At 38.3% G+C, this 21,862-nt stretch overlaps 1 protein-coding gene and 1 long non-coding RNA gene across 32 annotated transcripts in view; one reads left to right on the top strand and one right to left on the bottom strand.

The window, feature by feature from the left end:
* MYO9A (myosin IXA) overlaps positions 1 to 20,415 on the top strand; it is a 306,752-nt gene extending 286,337 nt beyond the window's left edge. For all 31 annotated transcript variants that reach the window (XM_077939666.1, XM_077939675.1, XM_077939671.1 and 28 more), the window contains 3 exons: positions 12,135 to 12,337; positions 14,422 to 14,564; positions 15,715 to 20,415. In XM_077939666.1, the coding sequence (XP_077795792.1) occupies positions 12,135 to 12,337; positions 14,422 to 14,564; positions 15,715 to 16,178 (810 nt within the window). In that variant the 3' untranslated portion in view covers positions 16,179 to 20,415. The remainder of the gene's footprint in view (positions 1 to 12,134; positions 12,338 to 14,421; positions 14,565 to 15,714) is intronic.
* Positions 7,515 to 11,475, bottom strand: LOC144329951 (uncharacterized). Its single transcript, XR_013395704.1, has 2 exons — positions 10,462 to 11,475; positions 7,515 to 10,127 (listed from the first exon to the last, which is right to left on the bottom strand). It is a non-coding gene; the product is annotated as an uncharacterized LOC144329951 (long non-coding RNA).
* Positions 20,416 to 21,862: the final 1,447 nt, after the last annotated feature.

Genomic DNA, 21,862 nt, shown 5'->3' with positions numbered 1-21,862 from the left:
AGCCCAAGAGTTTGAGACCAGCCTGGGCAACATGGTGAAACCCCATCTCTACAAAAAAAAAAAAAAATTAGGCCTGGTGGCAAGCACCTGTAGTCCCAGCTACTAGGGAGGCTGAGATGAGAGAATCACCTGAGCCTAGGAAGTCAAGGCTGCAGTGAGCCATGATAACACCACTGCACTCCAGCCTGGGTGACAGAGGGAGACCCTATCTCAAAAAAAAAAAAAAAAAAAAGAATTAAAAAATAAAATAAAAATGAATCAGCAAGCAGAATTCAGTAGCCTATAAATATAAAAATATGAACCTTGACCAAGGAGGATTTAACCTAGGAATGCAAGGATGACTCTATATTAGGATAGCTATTAATGTCATTCACCATGTTTATTGATCTGTGGAGAAAAATTGTATTATCCTCATAGATATTTTAAAGGCATTTGATATATCAGCATTCTTTTAAAAAACATTTTTATTAAAACAGGGATATCTTATATTCTTAGCATGATAAAAACATATCTGAACCCAAAATCCAACATCTTGCTTAATGGAAGAACACTGGAAGCATTCTGATTAAAATCAAAAAAGGCAAGGATATCCATTATCCCCACTGTCATTTAACATTGATCTGAAGGTACTAGCTAAAGCAATTAAGAAAAAAGAATTGGAGATATAAAATTTTAAAGAAGTAAAATTATTACTATTTCTATTATGATTACATACATGTGAAACTCAGGAAAATCAACTAAAGAACTTAAAGATGATAAGAGAATTCTGATGTCTGAGTACAATTAATAAATTTTACTTATACAAGCAACCACTTGGATGATATGATGGAAGAAAAATGCCCGTTTATATATTGTACACACACACTTTAAACATCAACATCAAATATCAAAGAATACACTTAACAAGAAATATAGAAGATTTGTACAAAGAAAGCCTTAAGGCCGGGCGCAGTGGCTCACGCCTGTAATTCCAGCACTTTGGGAGGCTAAGACGGGCGGATCACAAGGTCAGGAGATTGAGACCATCCTGGCTAACATGGTGAAACCCCGTCTCTACTAAAAAATACAAAAACAATCAGTCGGGCGTGGTGGCGGGCGCCTGTAGTCCCAGCTACTCGGGAGGCTGAGGCCGGAGAATAGCGTGAACTTGGGAGGCGGAGCTTGCAGTGAGCCAAGATTGCACCACTGCACTCCAGCCTGGGCAACGGAGCAAGACTCTGTCTCAAAAAAAAAAAAAAAAAAAAAAGCCTTAAAACCTCAAATATTACAGAAGAAGACTTAAACAAATACATTTGGAAAGAAAGCCTAAATTTTGTAATGGTGTCAGTTCTTCTAAAGTAGTCTATTCATATATTGTTTCAATACCCACTAGGAGGGAAAGAGGATATTTTCTTAGGCTCAACTTTCAGACTCATATGACTACCATGGGCTTCACTTGGCATCAGAATCACTTAGGATATGGGACTGGAAGTACAGCATGCTTGCAGAGAGCATAAGATCATGCTCGTGTGGGAGCCCTTGAAGCAGTCCACACAACCATCAATGAGTTATCTTTGGCCTCTAAGTCACAACTCAGGTGCAAGGAAAAAGGACTTCACATCCAATGGATGTAGAACTATTCTGCCTTGGAAGTTTTATGCCTATACAGGAATTAACCTCTTGTAAAATTCCATAGACATTGTTTCCAGCGTCCCCACAAGGGGTATGTCCAGTTACAACTGACTCAACTTTCATTGAATTCCAAATATATGGCTTCCTATGGGATATTTACAATTTATCTTTACTTATTCTCCAGATGCAGTTTATCAATCAGATTAATTTTTGTCAGAGGTGATGTTGCTTAATAACATCATTTGCAGCCTGCCTTTATCAAGTTTCCAGGGGTCCTGAGCTAGAACATTGACCAAAGATCAGTTCTTACACAGACAAGGAAAGAGTTTTATAACTCTTTACTTACAAATGTGGTCTCAACAAAAATAGCAAAAGAATACTTTGGGGACCTTTACAAGTTGATGCTAAAATTCATAAGAAAATAAAGAAGCAGAATAACTGGGAAAATTGTAAAAGAGAAAAATAAAGGATTATGATGTGAGTGGCATTTCAAAGGTCTGGTATTCACTAAATGATGTGGGGAAAATGAATATCCATATAGGGAAGAAAAGAAACAAACAAACAAAAAAGCTGAGTCAGGCCAGGCACAGTAGTTCATGCCTATAATCCCAGCACTTTGGAAGGCCAAGGCAGGAGGATTGCTTGAAGCCAGGAGTTTCAGATCAGCCTTGGCAACAATGCGAGATCTCATCTCTACAAAAAATTTAAAAAGTTAGCCGGGCATGGTGGCACATGCCTGTAGTCCCACATATTGGGGATACTGAGGTAGAAGGATCCCTTGAGCCCAGGAGTTGAAGGCTGCAGTGAGCTGTGATTGTGCCACTGCACTCTAACCTGAGCAAGAGTGAGACCCTGTATCTTTAAAAAAAAAAAAAAAAAAAAAGATTCACATCAAAGACTAAAGCATAAAAGTAGCTCTGGCACTATCCTGGCAGAGGTCCTCACTGCCCTGCATCCTGTAGACACTCAAGTACCCTACCTCTCTACCTTAATACTGCCAAAATACCCTAGTTTAACTCAGCTCAAAGGGCAATTGGGAAAGAGCTCAAGGGGAAATCAGAAAAGTTATCACCTAAACCTTTTCATGCAAAAGTTGAAACCAAGCCATAAAAGGTGGCTGAAGGGGATACATCTTTAGGGTGAAAAAAGTACAAATAGAAAAGGAAAATGGGAGCAAATGGAAAAAGATTAACCAGGAAACATTTATCTTCATAGAACAGAAACTGAAAACAAGCAAGAAAGAAGCTAAGTGTGATTAAAGATCTCTTATCAAGTCAGGGGTCCCAATATCTCACTGTACAATTCAGAAGAATTTTTAAGTTATTTTATAAGTGTACCTTTTTAGAGCTCTGAAAACACAGCTTTTAAGAAGAGAACTCCACTTCCTCCCATTTGAAAGGAATGAATTAAGTGCTAGTTTATTTTTCTGTACAAACTGAGAATAATTAGCTCTCTATAAGCCTAATAATGTCTTAAACTGCTTCCTGATCTTGGCTGTCTGTCAAAAGTATATTATCTGTGATGTCTTTGGTAGTGGTAGTCCAGTCCAGATTTTTCTGATAATCCTGTTAATGTGCTGTAAAGGATTGGAAATCTGGGTATTGTGTATAATATTAAATTGTATTTAGTACGACTTGAGACCTCCTACTTATTAACAGTTGAAGATAATTGTATTTTGATATTCTCATTTTAGGAACAGTTTGCCTGCAACGTTTAAGCCAGGAAGTCACTGGAATAGTTACTGAGAAAAAGGATGACAATATGGCTTTATATTTTTTCCAGTACTTGCATTAAGAGTTGGGTACAAATTATTCATGTAGTCTGTGATCAGTCAAAACCAATACAATCCCTATTATGATAGAAAAATATAATCTTGGACAGGGCTTTGCTATTATATAAGACTATTAAAGAAAAAAGTTGAAAGGTTCAGCAACAAAAAACAAGTATTATTGTGTGACAAAAATGACCATAAAAAAAGTAAAAGGGAAGTGATGTACCATAAGAAAATATTTTCAATTCCCATTTCAAAGTCTAATTTTCCTTAATAAAGAGAAGCTCCTTATAAGTAAATAGAAAGATTAGCTACCCAGTGAAAAATGAACAAAGGATACTATAAACCACTTCTCAGTGTTATCTACAGATACTTTTCAGGGAAGTCTACAATTATTTTTATGATACTGTCAAGAAAATATTTGCCTTTTTCACTCTGTGACACTTACACTGATGGGAGAAAAACAATTATGGAAAAAAACACTACAAGAGAATATACAGTGAGCAGGGATCCAGAAGAAAAAATTCCAATTTGAAAAAAGTAAATTCATGCTTATTATAGGAAAGTGGGGAAGTGAAGGAAGGATATTATTCCAGTCAGGAAACTACTGTTAATAATTTAGTGTATTTGTAAATTTTGTATTACTCATTTTTAAAACCAATGGTATACAACCTTATGTACTGTTTTTAACACAGTATTAGTATTTTCCCATGTTTCTAAAAGCTCCATGTAATCAACTTTTTAAAAATTACTTTAGTCTTTGTAAGATAATTCTAGGCTGTAGGAGTTTCCATTTTTCTTTGTTTTGTTTAATGCTTCTTAAAATAGATCAGATCTGTTGAGCTTGTTTGATTTTCTTCAGCTATATTAAGTGATTTGCAGCTAACTCATGGTGAAATACTCCGGTGGCCAGCTAATGGTATGAACATTGAAAAAAGGCAGCTCTTTTATTGAATACTGGAATGTGGACACTAGGAATAAACTCAGATTTTCAAGCTTCTTGAGGCTTTTAAATCATATTATTTATTCATTTGGCTATAAATAGTCAACGTCAAATGGAACTGGATGATGTCCTGGAATTTATAGCATAAAGAATACTTTGTCATTTTTTGTTCAATTTGCAGACTGATCTTCTGTTTTGAGCTTGTTTTTCTTAACATGTTTTTTCCTTGTTGATTTTAGAACGAAAAGTGGAATAGCAATATTGTAATCCTCCTGATTTTATCCCATTATGTGTTTTAGTTTTAGAGGAGTTAGTCTGAATGCCCTTAGAACTACCCTCCAGCCTTTACCTTATCACCTGCACTAGATCATGGGTTTCTGTTTTTAAAACAGCACTTTTCCTTTCTTTCTTGCCAAAACCAACTCAGAAATTTGTCAAAGTGACATAATTTTCAATGGATATTCGTGTATTTCCATAAATAGCTAACTTTGAAAAGGAACTCTTAAATATCTTTTTTATTGCAAAATATAAAACATACTGAAAAACACAGAAACATAAATATTCAGTTTAATGAATTATTATAAATGAACATCCACATACCACCCCAGCTCAAGAAATAGGACGTTGCCAGCATCCCCAGAAACTCTCCTCTTTCCCTTTCTAGTCATAATCCTCTTTCTCCTCCAGAGGTAAGCAGTAACCTGATTTTTACATTAATGACTTCTTTTGTTTTATTTTTTGTTTGCTACTAAAATATGTGTCCCTGAGCACCATAGTTTCGCTTTACCTAATTTTGAGCTTTATATAAATGGCATCGTATAAGATGTATTATTGGCCGGGCGCGGTGGCTCAAGCCTGTAATCCCAGCACTTTGGGAGGCCGAGACGGGCGGATCACGAGATTAGGAGATCGAGATCATCCTGGCTAACACGGTGAAACCCCGTCTCTACTAAAAAATACAAAAAACTAGCCGGGCGAGGTGGCGGACGCCTGTAGTCCCAGCTACTCGGGAGGCTGAGGCAGGAGAATGGCGTAAACCTGGGAGGCGGAGCTTGCAGTGAGCTGAGATCCGGCCACTGCACTCCAGCCTGGGTGACAGAGTGAGACTCTGTCTCAAAAAAAAAAAAAAAAAAGATGTATTATTTTGTCTCTGATTCATTTCAGTCAACCTTATGTGTGTAAGACTTATTCATATTTTGTTTAGTTGTAGCTCATTTTCATAACTGTATAGTTTATCAGTGTATGCATATACCACAATTTAGTCTACTGTTGATGGATATTTGGGTTGTGTTTTGGGGAATTATGATTTTAAGAGACACATACATGTATTTTTTGTTGGCGAAATATACAGGAGTGGATTGCAGGGTCACAGGATATATTTATCTTCAACTTTAGTAGATAATGCCAAACTTTCTTCCAAAATGGTTGTTAATATGTTAGCAGTGTGTAGGAATTCCCAATTGCTCCACCTGCCCCCAGCACTTTTATTACCAGATTCCTTAATTTTAGCTATTCTGATGGGTGTGTTATTTTTAAAAATTATATTTTTTATTGTGACTCTAACATGTATAATGTGTATGTGTATATACATGTTGGCTATTTCTATATCCTCTTTTGTGAGGAGCCTGTTCAGAGCTCTTGCCTGTTTTTCTAAATGGGTTGTCTTTTTCTGATGTTCTGTAGGGATTCTTTATGAATTCCAGGTACAAATCCTTTATTGTTACTTTTGTTGCAAATTTTCTTCCATTCTATGGTTTGCTTTTTTCCTTTCTTTTTTGATGAACAGAGGTTCTGGATTTTAATGTTGTTAATCAGTCTTTCCCTTTGGGATGAATACCTTTTAGGGTCATGTTTAAGAAAATTTTTCCTTTCCACAATGCCCTGCAGTTCCCCTTTTGTTGTAAATTGGGAGCCTTTTTATGTGTGGGTCTGTTTCTAGGGGCTTTGGTTTGACTACCTTTGTACCAACACCACCACTATTTTATTTACCATAGCTTTCTAAAAATATCCGGTAGAATAAGTCATCCTACCTTCTTCATTGGTGTTTTGACTATTCTTGGCTGTTTATATTGCCATGTAAATTATGGAATCAGCTTCAAAAAATTATCTTGGGATTTTTATTAGGATTGCATTGGATCTATAGATTGCCTTCTGGAGAATTGACATTTTTACGATACTGATTTTTCCCATCTGTGAACATGATATCTCTCTTCATTCATGTAGCGCATTAGCTACTTTCAAAAGTGTTTTATAGTTTTCTGTGTTGAGATTTTACACATCTTTAGTTTGAATTACTGCTAGGTATTTAATATTTAAATGCAATCATAGGTATTATTTTAAAATTTTTATTTTCTGTTGTATAAAAATACAATTGATTTTGGTATTTTTCATCTTGTATTCAGTGACTTTGCTGAATTCACTTATTCTAATAAGTTTTCTGTGGATTTCTTTGGATTTTCTACCTGTACAGTCATACCATTCATGAATAATGATAGTTTCATTTGCTCTTTTATAATCCTTATACCTTTTCTTTCTTTTTCTTGTGTTAGAACCTGCAGTATAGTGTTGAATGGAAGTAGTAATAGTGATCATTACTGGCATGCTCCCAGCCCTACAGGAAAAGCTTTCAACCTTTTACCACCAAGTGTGATGTTTGCTATAGAATTTTTGTAGGTACTTTATGAGATTAAGTATGTGCCCTTCTATTCCAGGTTTTCTAAGAGTTGTTATTGTGATAGAATGTTGAATTTTATGAAATGCCTTTACTGCATGTATTGAGGTTTTATCAGACTTTTTTATTGCATTGATTTGACACATTACACAGAGTCCATTTCTAATGTTAAACCATCATTATGCTACTACAACAAATACAACTTTTCATATATTTAATATTTTTATATTACATTTTCTATATTACTTGATTCTGTTATAGTTAGGATATTGTTTAGGATTTTTGCATGTGTTTATGAGTAAAGTTAAGCCATAATAATCCTTTTTTGTTTTTGTTTTTGTTTGTTTGTTTTGAGACAGGCTCTCACTGTTATCACCCAGGCTACAGTGCACTGGCATGATCTTGGCTCACTGCAACCTCAACCTCCTGGGCTCCTGCCTCAGTCTTCCATGTAGCTGAGGCTACAGGCACGTGCCACCACGCCTGGCTAATTTTTGTATTTTTTTGTAGAGAAGGGGTTTTGCCATGTTGCCAAGGCTGGTCTTGAACTCCTGAGCTCAAGCGATCCACCTGCCTCAGCCTCCCAAAGTTCTGGGATTGTGAGCATGTGCTACTGCACCTGGCAGTAATCCTTCTTTTTAATGTATTTGTTTTGTTTTGTTATCAAAGTTACGCCTGACTCTAAAGACAAGTTAGGGAATAATTTTTAATTCTGTGGAAGAATTTGTTATTTCTTCTTGTCTGCCACTGAAATCTAGGCCTAGAGTTTTTGTTTTTGGAAAGATTTTGATTCTGGATTCAATTTCTTTAATATTATTCACATTTCTAATTTCTTCATTGATGGTATTAATTAGATTTTTGTAGAAATTTCTCCACTGTCTAAAATTTTATACTTATTGACATGAAGTTGTTTTTAGTAGTCTCTTACCCTCTGGGTCTACAAGATTTGTAGTGACGTCCCGTTTTTCATTCCCACCTTTGGTTATTTGTGACTTCTCTCTTTCAGTCTTGCTAGAGTTTTAAAATTTTTATTCGCCTCTTCAAAGAGCTACATTTGACTTTGATTGTCTTCATTCTAATGTTTGTTTGCACTTTTCTTTATTGCTTTTGTTGCAGGAGGAATTTATTATGTTGTTCTTTATCTAGTTTCCTGAAATAGATTCTTACATCCTTAATTATGAATCTTTCCTTCTTTTCTAATGTATGTATTTAAGGCTATAACTTTAAAGTAGACAGAGCTTACATGGGTTTTTATATTGTTTCATTCAAAATATTTTCTAATTTCCATTGTGATTTCCTCTTTGACCATGGTTTGTTTTAAAGTCTATTTCTTAATTTCTGAGTGTACAAGAATTTTTAATTTTCTCTTTGTAACTGCATTATTAGAAAACTTGTTTTAAATTACTTTAATGGTCAGATAAATTATTTCAACCCTTGGAATTTTGTTGTTTTGCTATGTGTGCTTTAAAGTGAGTATTCTGTAGTTAGATACTGAAGTCTATATATGTCTGTTAGATTGCTTACATCAAGTTCAGTTTTACATCATTTCTGATTGCATGTGCACACTTGTTCTGTCAGTACTGATTATAGTCTATTTTTCTTTAAGTATTTCTGTCAATATTTTACTTTAAATTTTTTTGAAGCAATTTTTTAAGTACATACATATTTGGAAATGTTTTATCTTCATAATATGAACCTTTGTCATTGTGAGGTATCCCTCTTTATCACAGGTAACACTTCGTAAAGTTTACTTTGTTTGTGGTTAACATAGCTGTACTAGCCTTATTTTGGTTAGTATTTGCATGGTATGTCTTTTTTTTTCCCCATTTCTTTACTCTCAGCCTTTCTGAATTCACATGTCTTTTATAAACATCACATAGTTAGGTTTTCTCTTTTTTTATATGGCCTGACAATCTTCAAATTTTAATAGGAGCATTTCATCTATTTACATTTAATATAATCACCAATATATTTGGGTTTAAAATCTGCTTTTTATGTGCTTTTTATTTGTCCTACCTGATATATGTTCCTTTTTCTTTTCTTCCTTGCCTTTTTTGCTCTTTCTTGCATTTTTTGACTACTTTTTTATTCCATTTTTTTTGTTTGTTTGGAAGTTTTACACTTTTACTATTATTTTAGTATTAACCAAATGGTGAAAACAGATCTGTGATCTATCAGTGTCTGTTAACTAGTAGTTTTATCTTTTTCCTAGATAATACAGGTGCTTTAGTATGCCTTACTATGATATGATTTTGTTGCTCTTATTGTTGTTTATCTTAATTATCTGTATGTTTTAAATCCAACACATCGTTATTGTGTTTTATGCAGTCACTGTTTAGACATACTCACTTTTCATTGCCTTTCATTATTTCTCACACCTCTAACTTTTCTTCTTGAGACATTTTCAATCTTCCCTTCAATATTTCCTTTAGTGCAGGTCTGCTGGTGTCAGATTCTCCCCATAGTCTGTCTGAAATGTCTTTGTTTCACCTTCATTCCTGAAAATTATTTTCTATATATAACAGTTAAGCTTGGCAGTTCCTTTTTCCTTTCATACCATGAAAATATTCCATTGTTTTCTGCATTCCATTATTTCTGTTGAGAAACAGACTTTGAATCTAATAGTTGTTCCTTTTTTGCAAGTAATTTGCTTTTTGTAACTGCTTTTAAGTCTTTCTTTTACCTTAGGCCTTTAGTTTTTAACAGTAGTTTGTCTAGGTATAGACTTCTTTTCATTTCTCTTTCTTAGGGGTTGTAGGCTTTCTTAAATTCCTAGGTTAATATCTTTAACTGCTTTTAAAAAATGCTCTGCCATGATCTCTTAAATATTTCTTCTGTAGGATCTCTCTTGTCCTGATATTTGCCCAGGCTGGAGTGCAGTGACGTAAACTTGGCTCACTGCAACCTCTGCCTCTCGAGTTTAAGCAATTCCCTTAACTCAGCATCCTGAGTACTGGGACTACAGGCGCATGCCACCATGCCAAGCTAATTTTTGTATTTTCAGTGGAAATGGGGTTTCTTCACATTGGCTAGGCTGGTCTTGAACTCCTGACCTCAGGTGATCCGCCCGCCTCAGCCTCCCAAAGTGCTGGGATTACAGGTGTGAGCCACTGCGCCCAGCCATTCTTTTACTTTCTTTTTTTTTTTTTTTTTTTTTTTTTTTTTTTTTTTTTTTTGAGACGGAGTCTCGCTGTGTCTCCCAGGCTGGAGTGCAGTGGCGCGATCTCGGCTCACTGCAAGCTCCGCCTCCCGGGTTCACGCCATTCTCCCGCCTCAGCCTCCCAAGTAGCTGAGACTACAGGCGCCTGCCACCTCGCCCGGCTAATTTTTTGTATTTTTAGTAGAGACGGGGTTTCACCGTGTTAGCCAGGATAGTCTCGATCTCCTGACCTCGTGATCCACCCGCCTCGGCCTCCCAAAGTGCTGGGATTACAGGCTTGAGCCACCGCGCCCGGCCTCTTTTACTTTCTTTTGTGAATTTTTCCATTCTTTCGTTTCTTCCTGCTTGGTTCAGGATTTTTCTTTTGACCTAATTTCCAGTCCACTACTTCAACTATGTCTTCCTATCTCCTTCAGCATGGTTATTTTAAATCCCATAGCCACCATATCTGGAGTCTTTTAGGGTTTCTGTTTTCTGTCATTTTTACTAGTTTTTGTTTACGTTGTCTTGTCTCCTTTTGTGCCTGTTACCTTTGATTATTTGTCAGAGTATTTGAAACATTATTTTTAAAATATTTTGAGGCCTAGGATAATGTTACTTTCCTCCACAGAATGTTTTCATTTTTTTCTGCCTGGTCCTGAAGTATTAGCAATCTGAGATTACTTTAATTCATTTTTAGGGATTAGAATTTTCTGGACCATCCAGATGACTTGAAGCTAGACTACAGTATCTGCGAGGACTTTTGTAATTTCAGTTTACTCTTAGTCTAAGAAACAAACCTTAGGGATCCCAGTGTCAGGCACGGAGGTTTTGCCAGGCAGCAACTCACACCGTTGAGTGGGTCTGGCTCCAACTTTTATTCTCTACCCCAAGATGATGGCAAACTTTTTCTGTAAAGGACTAGAGAATATATTTTAGGCTTTGTAGGCCAGTCTCCGTCTCAGCAATCAACTCTGCCATTGTTCTGAAAAAGCAGCAATAAACAATAAGTAAATTAATGAGGATGAACGTATTCCAATGAAGCTGTATTTACAAAATATGTGCAAGGCTAGATTTGCCACACAGGCCATAGTTTGCCATCCTCTGCTGTAGCACGTCAAAAGCTCTGTTTAGAGTCACAGCCACCTCTGACATTTAGATTAGCGCTAAATGCTGGACTAGCCTCTCCTTAAATCTATCTGGTTAGCTCTTCAATGCCTTCAAGCATATGTTGAGTTTTTATGTTTCTTAGCAGGAGATTAACTTGGAAAGTTTAGTTTGCCACTACCAGAAGCTAAAGTCACATATAAAGTAACCAATGTTTGAAAAAAAAAAAAAAAGGGAGAAGCAGCAATGAGATTTTCACACTCTAATCTCAAGAATAGAAGTTTCTAAGAAAATATATCTCGCTAGCACCCTGTGTTATATAAATGACTACATTTTGTTTTTGTTTTTCAAAACTGAGTTTTAGAACATACTTCTATGGTCTTCCTAGAGAGATTGTACATTCCAAGGCTAAAGTTATAGAGCACTGTTATCCATCAGAACTTACTATGATGATAGGAAATGTATATGTGTACCAGTCGGTGTAGGGGTCACGAGCTACTTGTGGCTATTGAGCACTTGAAATGTGGCTAGTGTGACTGCAGAACTGAAATGTTACTTCAATTTTAATTAATTAAAAAAATATGCAGATGTGGCTATTTTGTTTGGAATGGATGCAGCTTATATTAAAAGAAGAATCTCATCTCAGTACACAATGGTTTCTTACACTCCCACCTACCGAAGTATCCATTTTCCAGCACTCTTGCAAGAAATATTTTAACTTAAATGTATTGGATGAATGATGTCTCACTAAATATCCTAGGCCTTGCGGAATGTTTCCATTTGTTCTTACCATTCACCTGGTGTGATGGAAGTACACTTGTTATCCTAAAAGATCTGCATGAAACTGATGCAGTCACTCAATTTACTTTCTAATGTGAATTTTTCTCTGCAGGGAAAGGGGCGTATTCGTCGAGGAAACTATCCAGGTCCATCGTCTCCTGTTGTAGTTCGGTTGCCTTCTGTGTCTGATGTCTCAGAGGAGACCTTGACTAGTGAGGCAGCCATGGAGACTGACATCACAGAACAGCAGCAAGCAGCTATGCAGCAGGAGGAGAGAGTACTGACTGAGCAGATTGAGAACCTACAGAAGGAGAAGTGAGTATCCAGGAGGAAGGGGAGAGACAGTCATTGTCTGTTTTCATTTCCTTCCTTCTATCGTTTCTTTATTTTTTCTTATTTATTATCTCCTGTGTGTTAAACACTGTGTCAGGTGATACAGGAGATGTTGAAATGACAAAGACATGTTGCCTGTACTCAGGTAACAGTGTGAAAGTTGTTCCCTCTGGGAAGCCAGTTTCATGAGCTGGAAAACCTGAGGCTGCTACAGTGATGGTCTGGAGAGGCTGACTGGGAGGAGGACACAGTATCCACAGGGCATGTCAGTCTTAGTCACGATTCATCTAGCAGTAACAGTGGGGAGCCAAGATGAGGCACTGGAGTCCTAACAGGTCAGAGACCAGCCTTCACGAACAGATTTATTTTGCAAAGAAGAGTAATAATTCTTAGGCTAAGCCAAAGTCCCTTTCAAGAATGGGCATCATTCACAAATCCATGAAGGAAGGTTATTAGCCAAAGATCCATATGGCCATGGGAACAGCAACTAGATGGTCATAGTAATGCTATAGCCCTAGAGAGTGCTAGGATACTGGATAGGGAAATTGATTGCAATTTAGGAGAGAGACAAATAAGAAGCTCTTTTACCTCCATTCATCACTGTTGCAGGGATTGGGTGACATTATGCCTTGGGGATAATATGAACATGCCATGGTTCTCCCTAAAGGTGCTGTGTAATAGTTCTGGTCGACATTGATGACTCTTAGAAAGTCTTAATGGGATCTTTATTCCTGAGTTCCAGGATCACAGGTCTTGAGTTTGACTTATAAGGGGATATGAGACTGTTAAAGTACTTTTTTGGTCTCTCATGATTGATTCTGGAATATATATAGGCCAGCTAAAAAAGCAGCTGGGGCTCAGCTGTAAAAAACATGATAAGGCAAAGATGATGTACATTGACCAGGGGCTATTTGCTAGAAGAGTGATCTGAAAAGAAGACCCAATTCGGCTTTGATGCAGATGATGTTAGCGGTCTTGAAGGATTCATAGGAATTTTCAAGTAAGGGGAGAGTCCCTAGAAAAAGAAAGAAGAACGAGCACAGTCTCAGAATGCACATGACCTCAGACAATTGTAATACTGGTGATACTATTCTTGAAATGATTGTTCATGGATCTCAAGCTAGGTAAAGTGGAAGTAAAGGTAAGGGGCTCTGTTAGGGAAGAGACTTGATTAGAAGGTGAGTAAGAATTGGAAGGATAAGGAGGTTGTGAACAGGGCAGAATATTGGATTCACAGTTGGTGTATTCAGGTAATGACAAGCTCCAGCATCTGCCCATTGGAGAAAGTAGCTTAGCAAAAGTGGAGGAAAATATTGTTAGAAGTTGCAGACATAAAAGAACTTCAGTGTTAGGATATTGAGATGAATTTTTACAAAGATATTAATTGAATAGATCAGGTGATGTCAAGCATTAGTGAGAAAGCAAGGTTAGGAGCTGAGTACCAAAGACATCACGGAATGTGGGGCATTACTGAGAGGCAGCTGGGTGACTGATGAAGAAGGAAGACTAGAGAATGCGATAACTAAAGATGGCATAAGCTTCAAAGGACAGAAAAGATCAATCAGTGTTTTTCTTCATCTAGAGGTCTCTGTGGTGAAGGTAGAGGATATAGTCCACAGCTAGTTAGTAAGCTTCATGGAAAATAGTTTAGGAGCTGGAAGGAATCTTAGAGGTTATCTAATTTAATCTCTTTGTTTTGTGGTAGGAAGCTGAGGTCCAGAGAGAGAAAGGTACTTTCCTGATGCATTATGGATATTATGAACAAGGTTAGAGCCCTGATCTCCTGATTATCAGTCCAGAGTTCATTTTACTGAAAGATCTCACCACGACAGCATCTTCACCCTACTCTTACCCCTGTTATTGGTCCTAGATTGACTATGATTTTATCCTTTAGTCCATATAGTTTTAGCGTTCACCATATTTGGCATCACCACCTGGATGGGGACAGTAAAAATGGACTCTCTTTGCTTCTTAGATTCCTGACTTTCATGGAGGATCTTTTTTTCTGTTATCTTCCTTCCACTTCCTATCAAATATGCTAATGGTTTCTTGATTGTATCTTACAGGGAAGAGCTGACATTTGAGATGCTTGTACTGGAACCCCGTGCCTCTGATGATGAAACTCTTGAGTCTGAGGCCTCCATTGGGACTGCTGATAGCTCAGAAAATTTGAATATGGAGTCTGAATGTGCTATCTCTGAGAAATCAGGTAAGTGAACATGGTAGACCAAAGACGCCAGATTTGTTTTGCAAAGGAGGAATAAAGATTCCGAAACCAAGACAAAGTCTTTCAAGAATGCACTGACCATACATCAGCAGTAACAAAGTCCTGAGGAATTTTGTCCTTTTTTTTTTTTTTTTTTTTTTTTGAGACGGAGTCTCACTCTGTCCCCCTTGCTGGAGTGCAGTGGCCGGATCTCAGCTCACTGCAAGCTCCGCCTCCCGGGTTCAGGCCATTCTCCTGCCTCAGCCTCCAGAGTAGCTGGGACTACAGGCGCCCGCCACCTCGCCCGGCTAGTTTTTTTGTATTTTTTAGTAGAGACGGGGTTTCACTGTGTTAGCCAGGATGGTCTTGATCTCCTGACCTCGTGATCCACCCATCTCGGCCTCCCAAAGTGCTGGGATTACAGGCTTGAGCCACCGCGCCCGGCCAATTTTGTCCTTTTATCCATATAGTTTTAGCCTTCATCGTTTGGCATACAGGTCCTTATCACTATCTGGATGGGGATAAGAAATGTAATTGTCTTTGCTACTTAGATTCCTGACTTCCATGGAAGGTCTTTTTTTTCCTGTTGTCTTTGTAAAGCTTCCACATACATTGTTTATCAAACCAACTCTTTAGTGTGATTGAGTTTTGTTTGTTTGTTTTGTTTTGTTTTGTTTTGTTTGGTAATTTAATGTTTTATCCTGTACTTACCACAGAGAAAAGCCAATAATCACAATATATGTTGTCTTACTGACCCATGACCCATTTTCTGAGCGTGGCAGGAATTGTGCCCCACTGTGAGGTGGGACTATATACATATACAAAGGAGGTGTTTAACTGGGTGGCATGTCTCAGGGAGATGTAGAACTTATCTACATATCCCGGCAGTTTTTAATATGATAGTGACTGTTCTAGGCCTCCACTGGTGGCATAGTCAAACACCAGATTTCCTTGAGGATGATTCTGAACTGCTATATAGAGAAATGGATGGTGAGCTCTCTTTGACTATGACTGTGCCCATAGTAAGTCAGCCTGGAACCTCCAAATCTTATCCCACCCAATTTCATGTGTGAACAGTGACACCTATTCATTACATGATGATTTGCTTTAGAGGGCACTGTCATTTACATCTTTGGTCTCTTTTTTGCCTCAGAGAGAAGCTTAGCCCTTAGCTCCCTGAAGACAGCTGGCAAGTCTGAACCTTCCAGCAAGTTGCGAAAGCAGCTTAAAAAGCAGCAAGACTCTTTAGATGTAGTGGACTCTTCAGTCTCCTCTTTATGTCTGTCTAACACGGCATCGTCTCATGGGACCAGAAAACTATTTCAGATTTATTCCAAATCTCCATTCTACCGAGCTGCCTCAGCTAATGAGGCCCTGGGAATGGAAGGACCATTGGGCCAGACCAAATCCCTGGAAGACAGGCCTCAGTTCATCAGCAGAGGAACCTTCAACCCAGAAAAGGGCAAACAAAAATTAAAGAATGTGAAAAACTCACCTCAGAAAACCAAAGAGACCCCAGAGGGAACAGTCATGTCTGGCCGCAGAAAAACTGTGGACCCAGACTGCACCTCCAACCAACAGCTAGCACTCTTTGGAAATAATGAATTTATGGTCTGAACCGGCAGATGTGTGTCCCTCCGTGGCTACAGAGTGGTAAACACATCTCACCTTTGGGGCTGCGTTTCATCACCTTGTCCACAATAGTCCATCCTAATTGTGGTCCTGCCTCTTTTCTAAGCATATGGCTAAGACTGTATGTGCTGAATTCCTGGGCCTCCTGCAGAAGCAGAAAGCCTGCTGGGGATGGTGCCAGCTGTGCCTTGGCTGCTGTATTTGAATTGAGATTTTACTAAACAAAGCCACCTAGGGCCTGGGGATTTGGGTCAGTTATAGTTGCCTCTCCCCCACCCTCTTTTCCCTTCCCAAAGGTGGGTGTTGAACTAGGGGGGATATTGCTGACCTGAGGGACCCTCTCATTTCTGACATTTGAAGAAAACGTATAAATCTTTCTTAACTATGAAAGCAAAAGCCTTTGGGTTTATTTTGGGATAGTTAGGAGCTGGGGTAGAATATAATTTTTTTCCAAAAACTTATAAACAAAAAGCCTAATCCCTCTATTTTAAGATTTCTGAAAAAACACTCCATGTTATATTCTGGGGAAAGCAAAAAAAGTGATTGTTTCCATTAAGCCATCAGAGCGTGTCTCAGATATCTTGTTATATGGTGAAGAAGAGAATACCTATTTTGTTTTTGATGATGTTTGATGTCATAATAATCAGTGCTGGTTTGACTCCTGTTTAGTTCCTGCCAAATACATTGCATGGGCTGAAGTGTCAGTAGCCATACTGTTCTCATATTTCCTGGTCCTAGGATCAGATTCTTATACTTTAATTTTTAGTTTCCCAGAGACATGGTGATCCCTAAACTTATGAAGGTTCCATCCTAAGCCATTCAGGCTTTTCTCTTTGTATAGATTAAACCGAAAACCACATATGAGCCTGTTCATCTGCTGGTGGATTCCCACCACAGACTCAAATAATGTGACCATTTAGTTAGTTCTCCAAAAATATTCACATACAATATTGCATGAATAAGTGTTACAGAAAGCTGCCAAAAAATAAAAAGGTTTTTAATATGACCTATCTAACTTTTATCTTCCTTTTCTCAGACCATCAGTATTAAATAGATGGAAAAAAATCAAGGACTACTTGAAGCTATTTTTGTTAATATTCTGGTTACTGAAGTTTATTGTAAATATGTATGTATAGTAGGCATATTTCTTTTTAACCTTGTGCTTCCCTCCTTCCCATGGAATTTCTTCCCACAGATTAGGGGCCACTGGACAAGGGGATGAGAGCCATTCATCCCTGGGTTGAGGGAATAGTAAGACATCATTTTCACCACTGGGTGGTCTTCATACACATGAGTTGTAATAACATTTTAAGTATCTTAGCATTTGTGGGAATAGAAATCTGTTTTTGCTATTTATAATATATGAAAAATGAAACATGATAGCCTTTCTCGAGATAAGTATGTGAAATGTTTATTTTTAAAGTTACTAAATGCATCTTGTCTTGCTACTACATGCACTGCTCTGAAAAAGAGCCTTTACCATCTATAACCTGTATTTTGGTTATTCTTCCTTTTCATACTTCTTTGAAGTTGTGGAAATATTAAGTCTTTTGTTAAGGCAGAGTCTCTCCTGTTACACAACACTGAACCTCATGCCACTGCCTCAGTGGTTATTGGCCAGCCCCAGAGGTTAGACTTGGAGCATAATTCTGAGTGGCAGCTAAAGGTAGCAGGAGTTTTACCTCTCCCTGCTTTGGGTTCAGAATTGAGCCAGAGAAAGGAAGCTTTTAAAATCTCCAGAATAATGATGGTTAATGAGCAAATGTTATGCTTTATATCCCACAGACATCTGCCACCTTGTTTGTCTTGTCCTGGGGAGTACTAAATGTTAAGCTTTTAAAAATCTGAATTTCAGAGAATCTCCTAGAGGACAGAGGAAAACCCCTCAGCATGGTGTGTCATAGTGGGATTGCTGGTTCCTTAGCCCCATGCCAGGTTGCACAGTCTGTGTTTCAGTGTTCTTGGGGGAGTAGTGTGCTGCTGGGCATTAATTGTTACTCTGCACTTACTCCAGAATGTTGGTTAAATCCTGTATTTAAAAAAAAAAAGAGATTGCCCTTATCAGATAATTTCCTGTGGCCCAGAGGAATGGCCAGGAGAAGACATGTTGGCACATGTTCTTCCTTCTAAATCTTTGTGAGATTTTTTTGGTAAAATAAGTTTTTTGGCAGTTAAAAAATGACTGATGTAAGTCACTTTATAGGAACTAGCTGATGGATGTTAAGAGACTTTATAATTTTTCTCAGGGACCTGAAACTCCAATTTGGGTAAAATTCAATTAAAAAAAGAAAAAAAGAAAAAACTTGTTTTTTTCAGTTGCTAGATTTATGTGGATTTCTAGACATTTAATCTGCCAGGATTGGGGTGGGTGGGTGAGGAGGAGAGATCCACAAAATTGTAAGAGTGGAGAGCAGTGTGGGGCCCTCCCTTTGAGGGAAAGCCGTTGTTTACATAGGGTAATAGGCCTTGTTGGCCTGATCAAGAGATGAAGCCATAACTCCTAAAAACCTTCAGAACCAAATGCTGTGTCTGCATCCATCTGTTCTCACTGGCCCTCTGCATGGTAAAGTTATGTCACCACAAAGTGATGCCGCGTTACAGTCACTTATGAAACTGTTAGCCCTTCGTATGCATCACACTTGTGGTTCCATAGTGCTTCTCCTTTGCTTGTTTGCTTTGATCTGCATGGCAGCAGTGGGGCAGCTCCACATTTGGAGCCCATACTCCAAAATGCAGAGCACTCTACTTCTAGCACACATTCCCAGCCCCAAACAAAACCTGAATTTTCAACTCTGCCCATTAAAGTGAATGTATTCCTGTAATTTAGTATGTACTTATTATGGAAAATGTAACAAAAGCAGAGAAGTGTGATTTCATTCTGTATCACAAATTGAAGCAAATTAACAGCAAATCCAGCAGGATTCAGGGAGGCTTAGTTTACAACGTATTTTGTACCTCCTGCCATTTAAATTATTTTGCCACTCTGGGCTTCTGAAAACACAAAGGGAGATACAGCCCTCCAACTATGAGCCTTGCAGAGAGAGACAAAAGGGCCAGAGGTCCTGGGATGGAATACTAGAGCCCCCATCTTCTCTTGCTTTGGAAACCTGCCAGAGCACTTATCCTGCTGGAAGATTAATGCAGACTCCGTTCTGTGTTTCATAACGGTAGAGTTGTTTTCACCATCCAAAACAGAGGGTCACAAAAACAGAGGGTCAGAAGTGTGCTGAAAAGATGTGGTCCAGCAGGGTTCTATAGTCCCACCTCAGTGCCTGTGGTCTGTGTTTTTAACTGTAACAAGCACTTTGGTAAACTAGAAAGAAGAAAGGATTCTCAGGATGTGTTCAAAGCTAAGAGAGTTTTCATTTTAAAAAGAAACATACTCTATGGCTTTCCTCATCCTCCTCTCTTTTTTCTTCTTGGTGGGAAGCTGGATGCGGGACATGCATCATTCTGTATGGACAAATGTGTTACGTCCACCCATACTCTTGTGACAACTCCCCAGCACTGTCCCCCAATACCATGCTGGACTTGGTAGTAAAACTCCGTGGTATCTGTGGGAGTCCTCTCTTTTTGTGCCCTAGACTACTTTTAACAAACACTTTTCTCTGGAATGACTCCCACATTTAATTGGGTATTGAAAGGGTAACAGCAAAATGATGATTGTGGAGATGGATCTGTTAGGTCTCATATTGGTCCCCTGGTTGAAACTTTTTTCAAAAAAGCCCCCACAATGGGCCTGTCACCTTGCTAGTCATCCATTCTTAATGCCTATTTATCAGCCCTCTGAGGTCATATAAAAGTTGCACCTTTTGAACCACAAGTATTTGTATTTACTATGGGAAAGGTGTGGACTACAGATTAGTATTATATTTAATGGATTTTAAGTAATTTATAAGTATGCTGAGTGTAAATTTTTAAAGAACTGTATTATAAAAGGACATATCCTGTGAAATATAACATTTTACTGTTTAATAGAATAATTCTATAAGAAGAATGATTTGTCTCACCCACGGAACTGATTACATTCCGGATGCAATCAACAGGCACTTTGTAATTTCCTTTTTGTTTTTTTTCTTTGCGGGGGGTTGAGGGGTAACAAGACATCATCTGTATAAAGTGCAGTTTGTGTCACTCAAAATATGCACTGTATGGCTACACAAAAGCAGCTTGATGAACAAATCACCCTATGGCTCATTAAAGAACAAAGCTTCCAGAAGCAGCAATATGTGTGGTTTGTTTTCCAACCATCCTGGCTCCCACTCCAACTATTCCAACCCAACTCCAAGAAACAGCAGTGACTTCTTAGTTACACTGATGTGTTTTCAGGAAAGGACTCAACCCACAGTTGACAAAACACAGAGGTGGTAGTCACTGGAACTCAACTGAATTCAAGTAAAGGTGTGATTCAAGGTGTTTTTTCTGTAGTGGATGCAGGAAAAGCAGTAAATCTGCATTTAGGATCCTCCCCTAAATTGGCCACTTGAAGAAGTAGCAAGGTTGCTAATACAGGGCTCAAGGATTCTCACTGAAAAGCAAAGCAACACATGCAATAGAAACAGAAATTTTAACTCAGTTTGTCATTTTTGTTCTGCCACCAACTTTTACTGCATGACTGGGAAAGGCATTTGCTCTCTCTGAATGTTAGTTTTCTTATCTGGAGGTCAGTTCTCTTTCCCAAACTCCCATATTTGGAGAACTCCTACTGACCCACAGGTTTTAATGTAAAAGGCAGTTGTCCTGGGAAGTTTGCTCTGACCCCGTGAATTGGGTTAGAGGTCTGTGTTCTCAACAGCTGTCAGTATTCATGGTGTCAAACACTTGCCTGTCTTGCTGACTCTTAGATCCCAGCACCTAACAAAAGGTGCTGGGCAGATATTGGATGAGAAGATTGATTAGGATCAGTGGTTCCAAAATGCCAAATCAGGTCTAAGGTTACATGGGGAAAAAAACATGTAGTGATTTTTTTCCCCTAATGCCAAATGTATTCAATTTTTAAAATTCTGGGGTCATCCTTCTCACTTGTTTTTACATTAAATTTACATTTACATTTTTGCATTAAATTTACATTGAAATATGAATAGTGAGTGTTGTTTAAAATTCCCTTAGTTGCCCATAATAAAACCTGCAAATACCATTTTTATTTATTTTTATTTTTTTGAGATGGAGTCTCACTCTGTCACCCAGGCTGGAATGCAGTGGCACAATCTTGGCTCACCGCAACTCCCACCTCCCAGGTTCAAGTGATTCTCCTGCCTCAGCCTCCCAAGTAGCTGTGACTACAGGTGCCTGCCACCATGCCTGGCTAATTTTTGTATTTTTAGTGGAGACGGGGTTTCACCATGTTGGCCAGGCTAGTCTCGGACTCCCGACCTCAGGTGATCTGCCTGCCTTGGCCTCCCAAAGTGCTGGGATTGCAGGTGTGAGCCACCACGCCCAGGCGAAATACCATTCTTAAAACTTGCCCCTGAGATTACGGAGTCGACAACTATTGTGATGACAAAGACCTGAGAACAGAAAGGTACATAAGGAGAGGCAAGTTATACAGCGACCAGAGCTTTGGTTTGTTTTTTAAAATTGCTTTTGCCCCTAGAATCGGTGGCAGTACGGTGTCTTAGAGCCAGAGATAGAACCGTGAAAGTAGATAAGGTACATGTAATATCTGACTG

The sequence above is a fragment of the Macaca mulatta genome, chromosome 7, assembly GCF_049350105.2.
Source record: "Macaca mulatta isolate MMU2019108-1 chromosome 7, T2T-MMU8v2.0, whole genome shotgun sequence".
In the NCBI taxonomy this organism is placed as follows: Eukaryota; Metazoa; Chordata; class Mammalia; order Primates; family Cercopithecidae; genus Macaca; species Macaca mulatta.
Note: the sequence above shows the minus strand (reverse complement) of the source record. Positions and strands in the feature narration are given on the sequence as shown.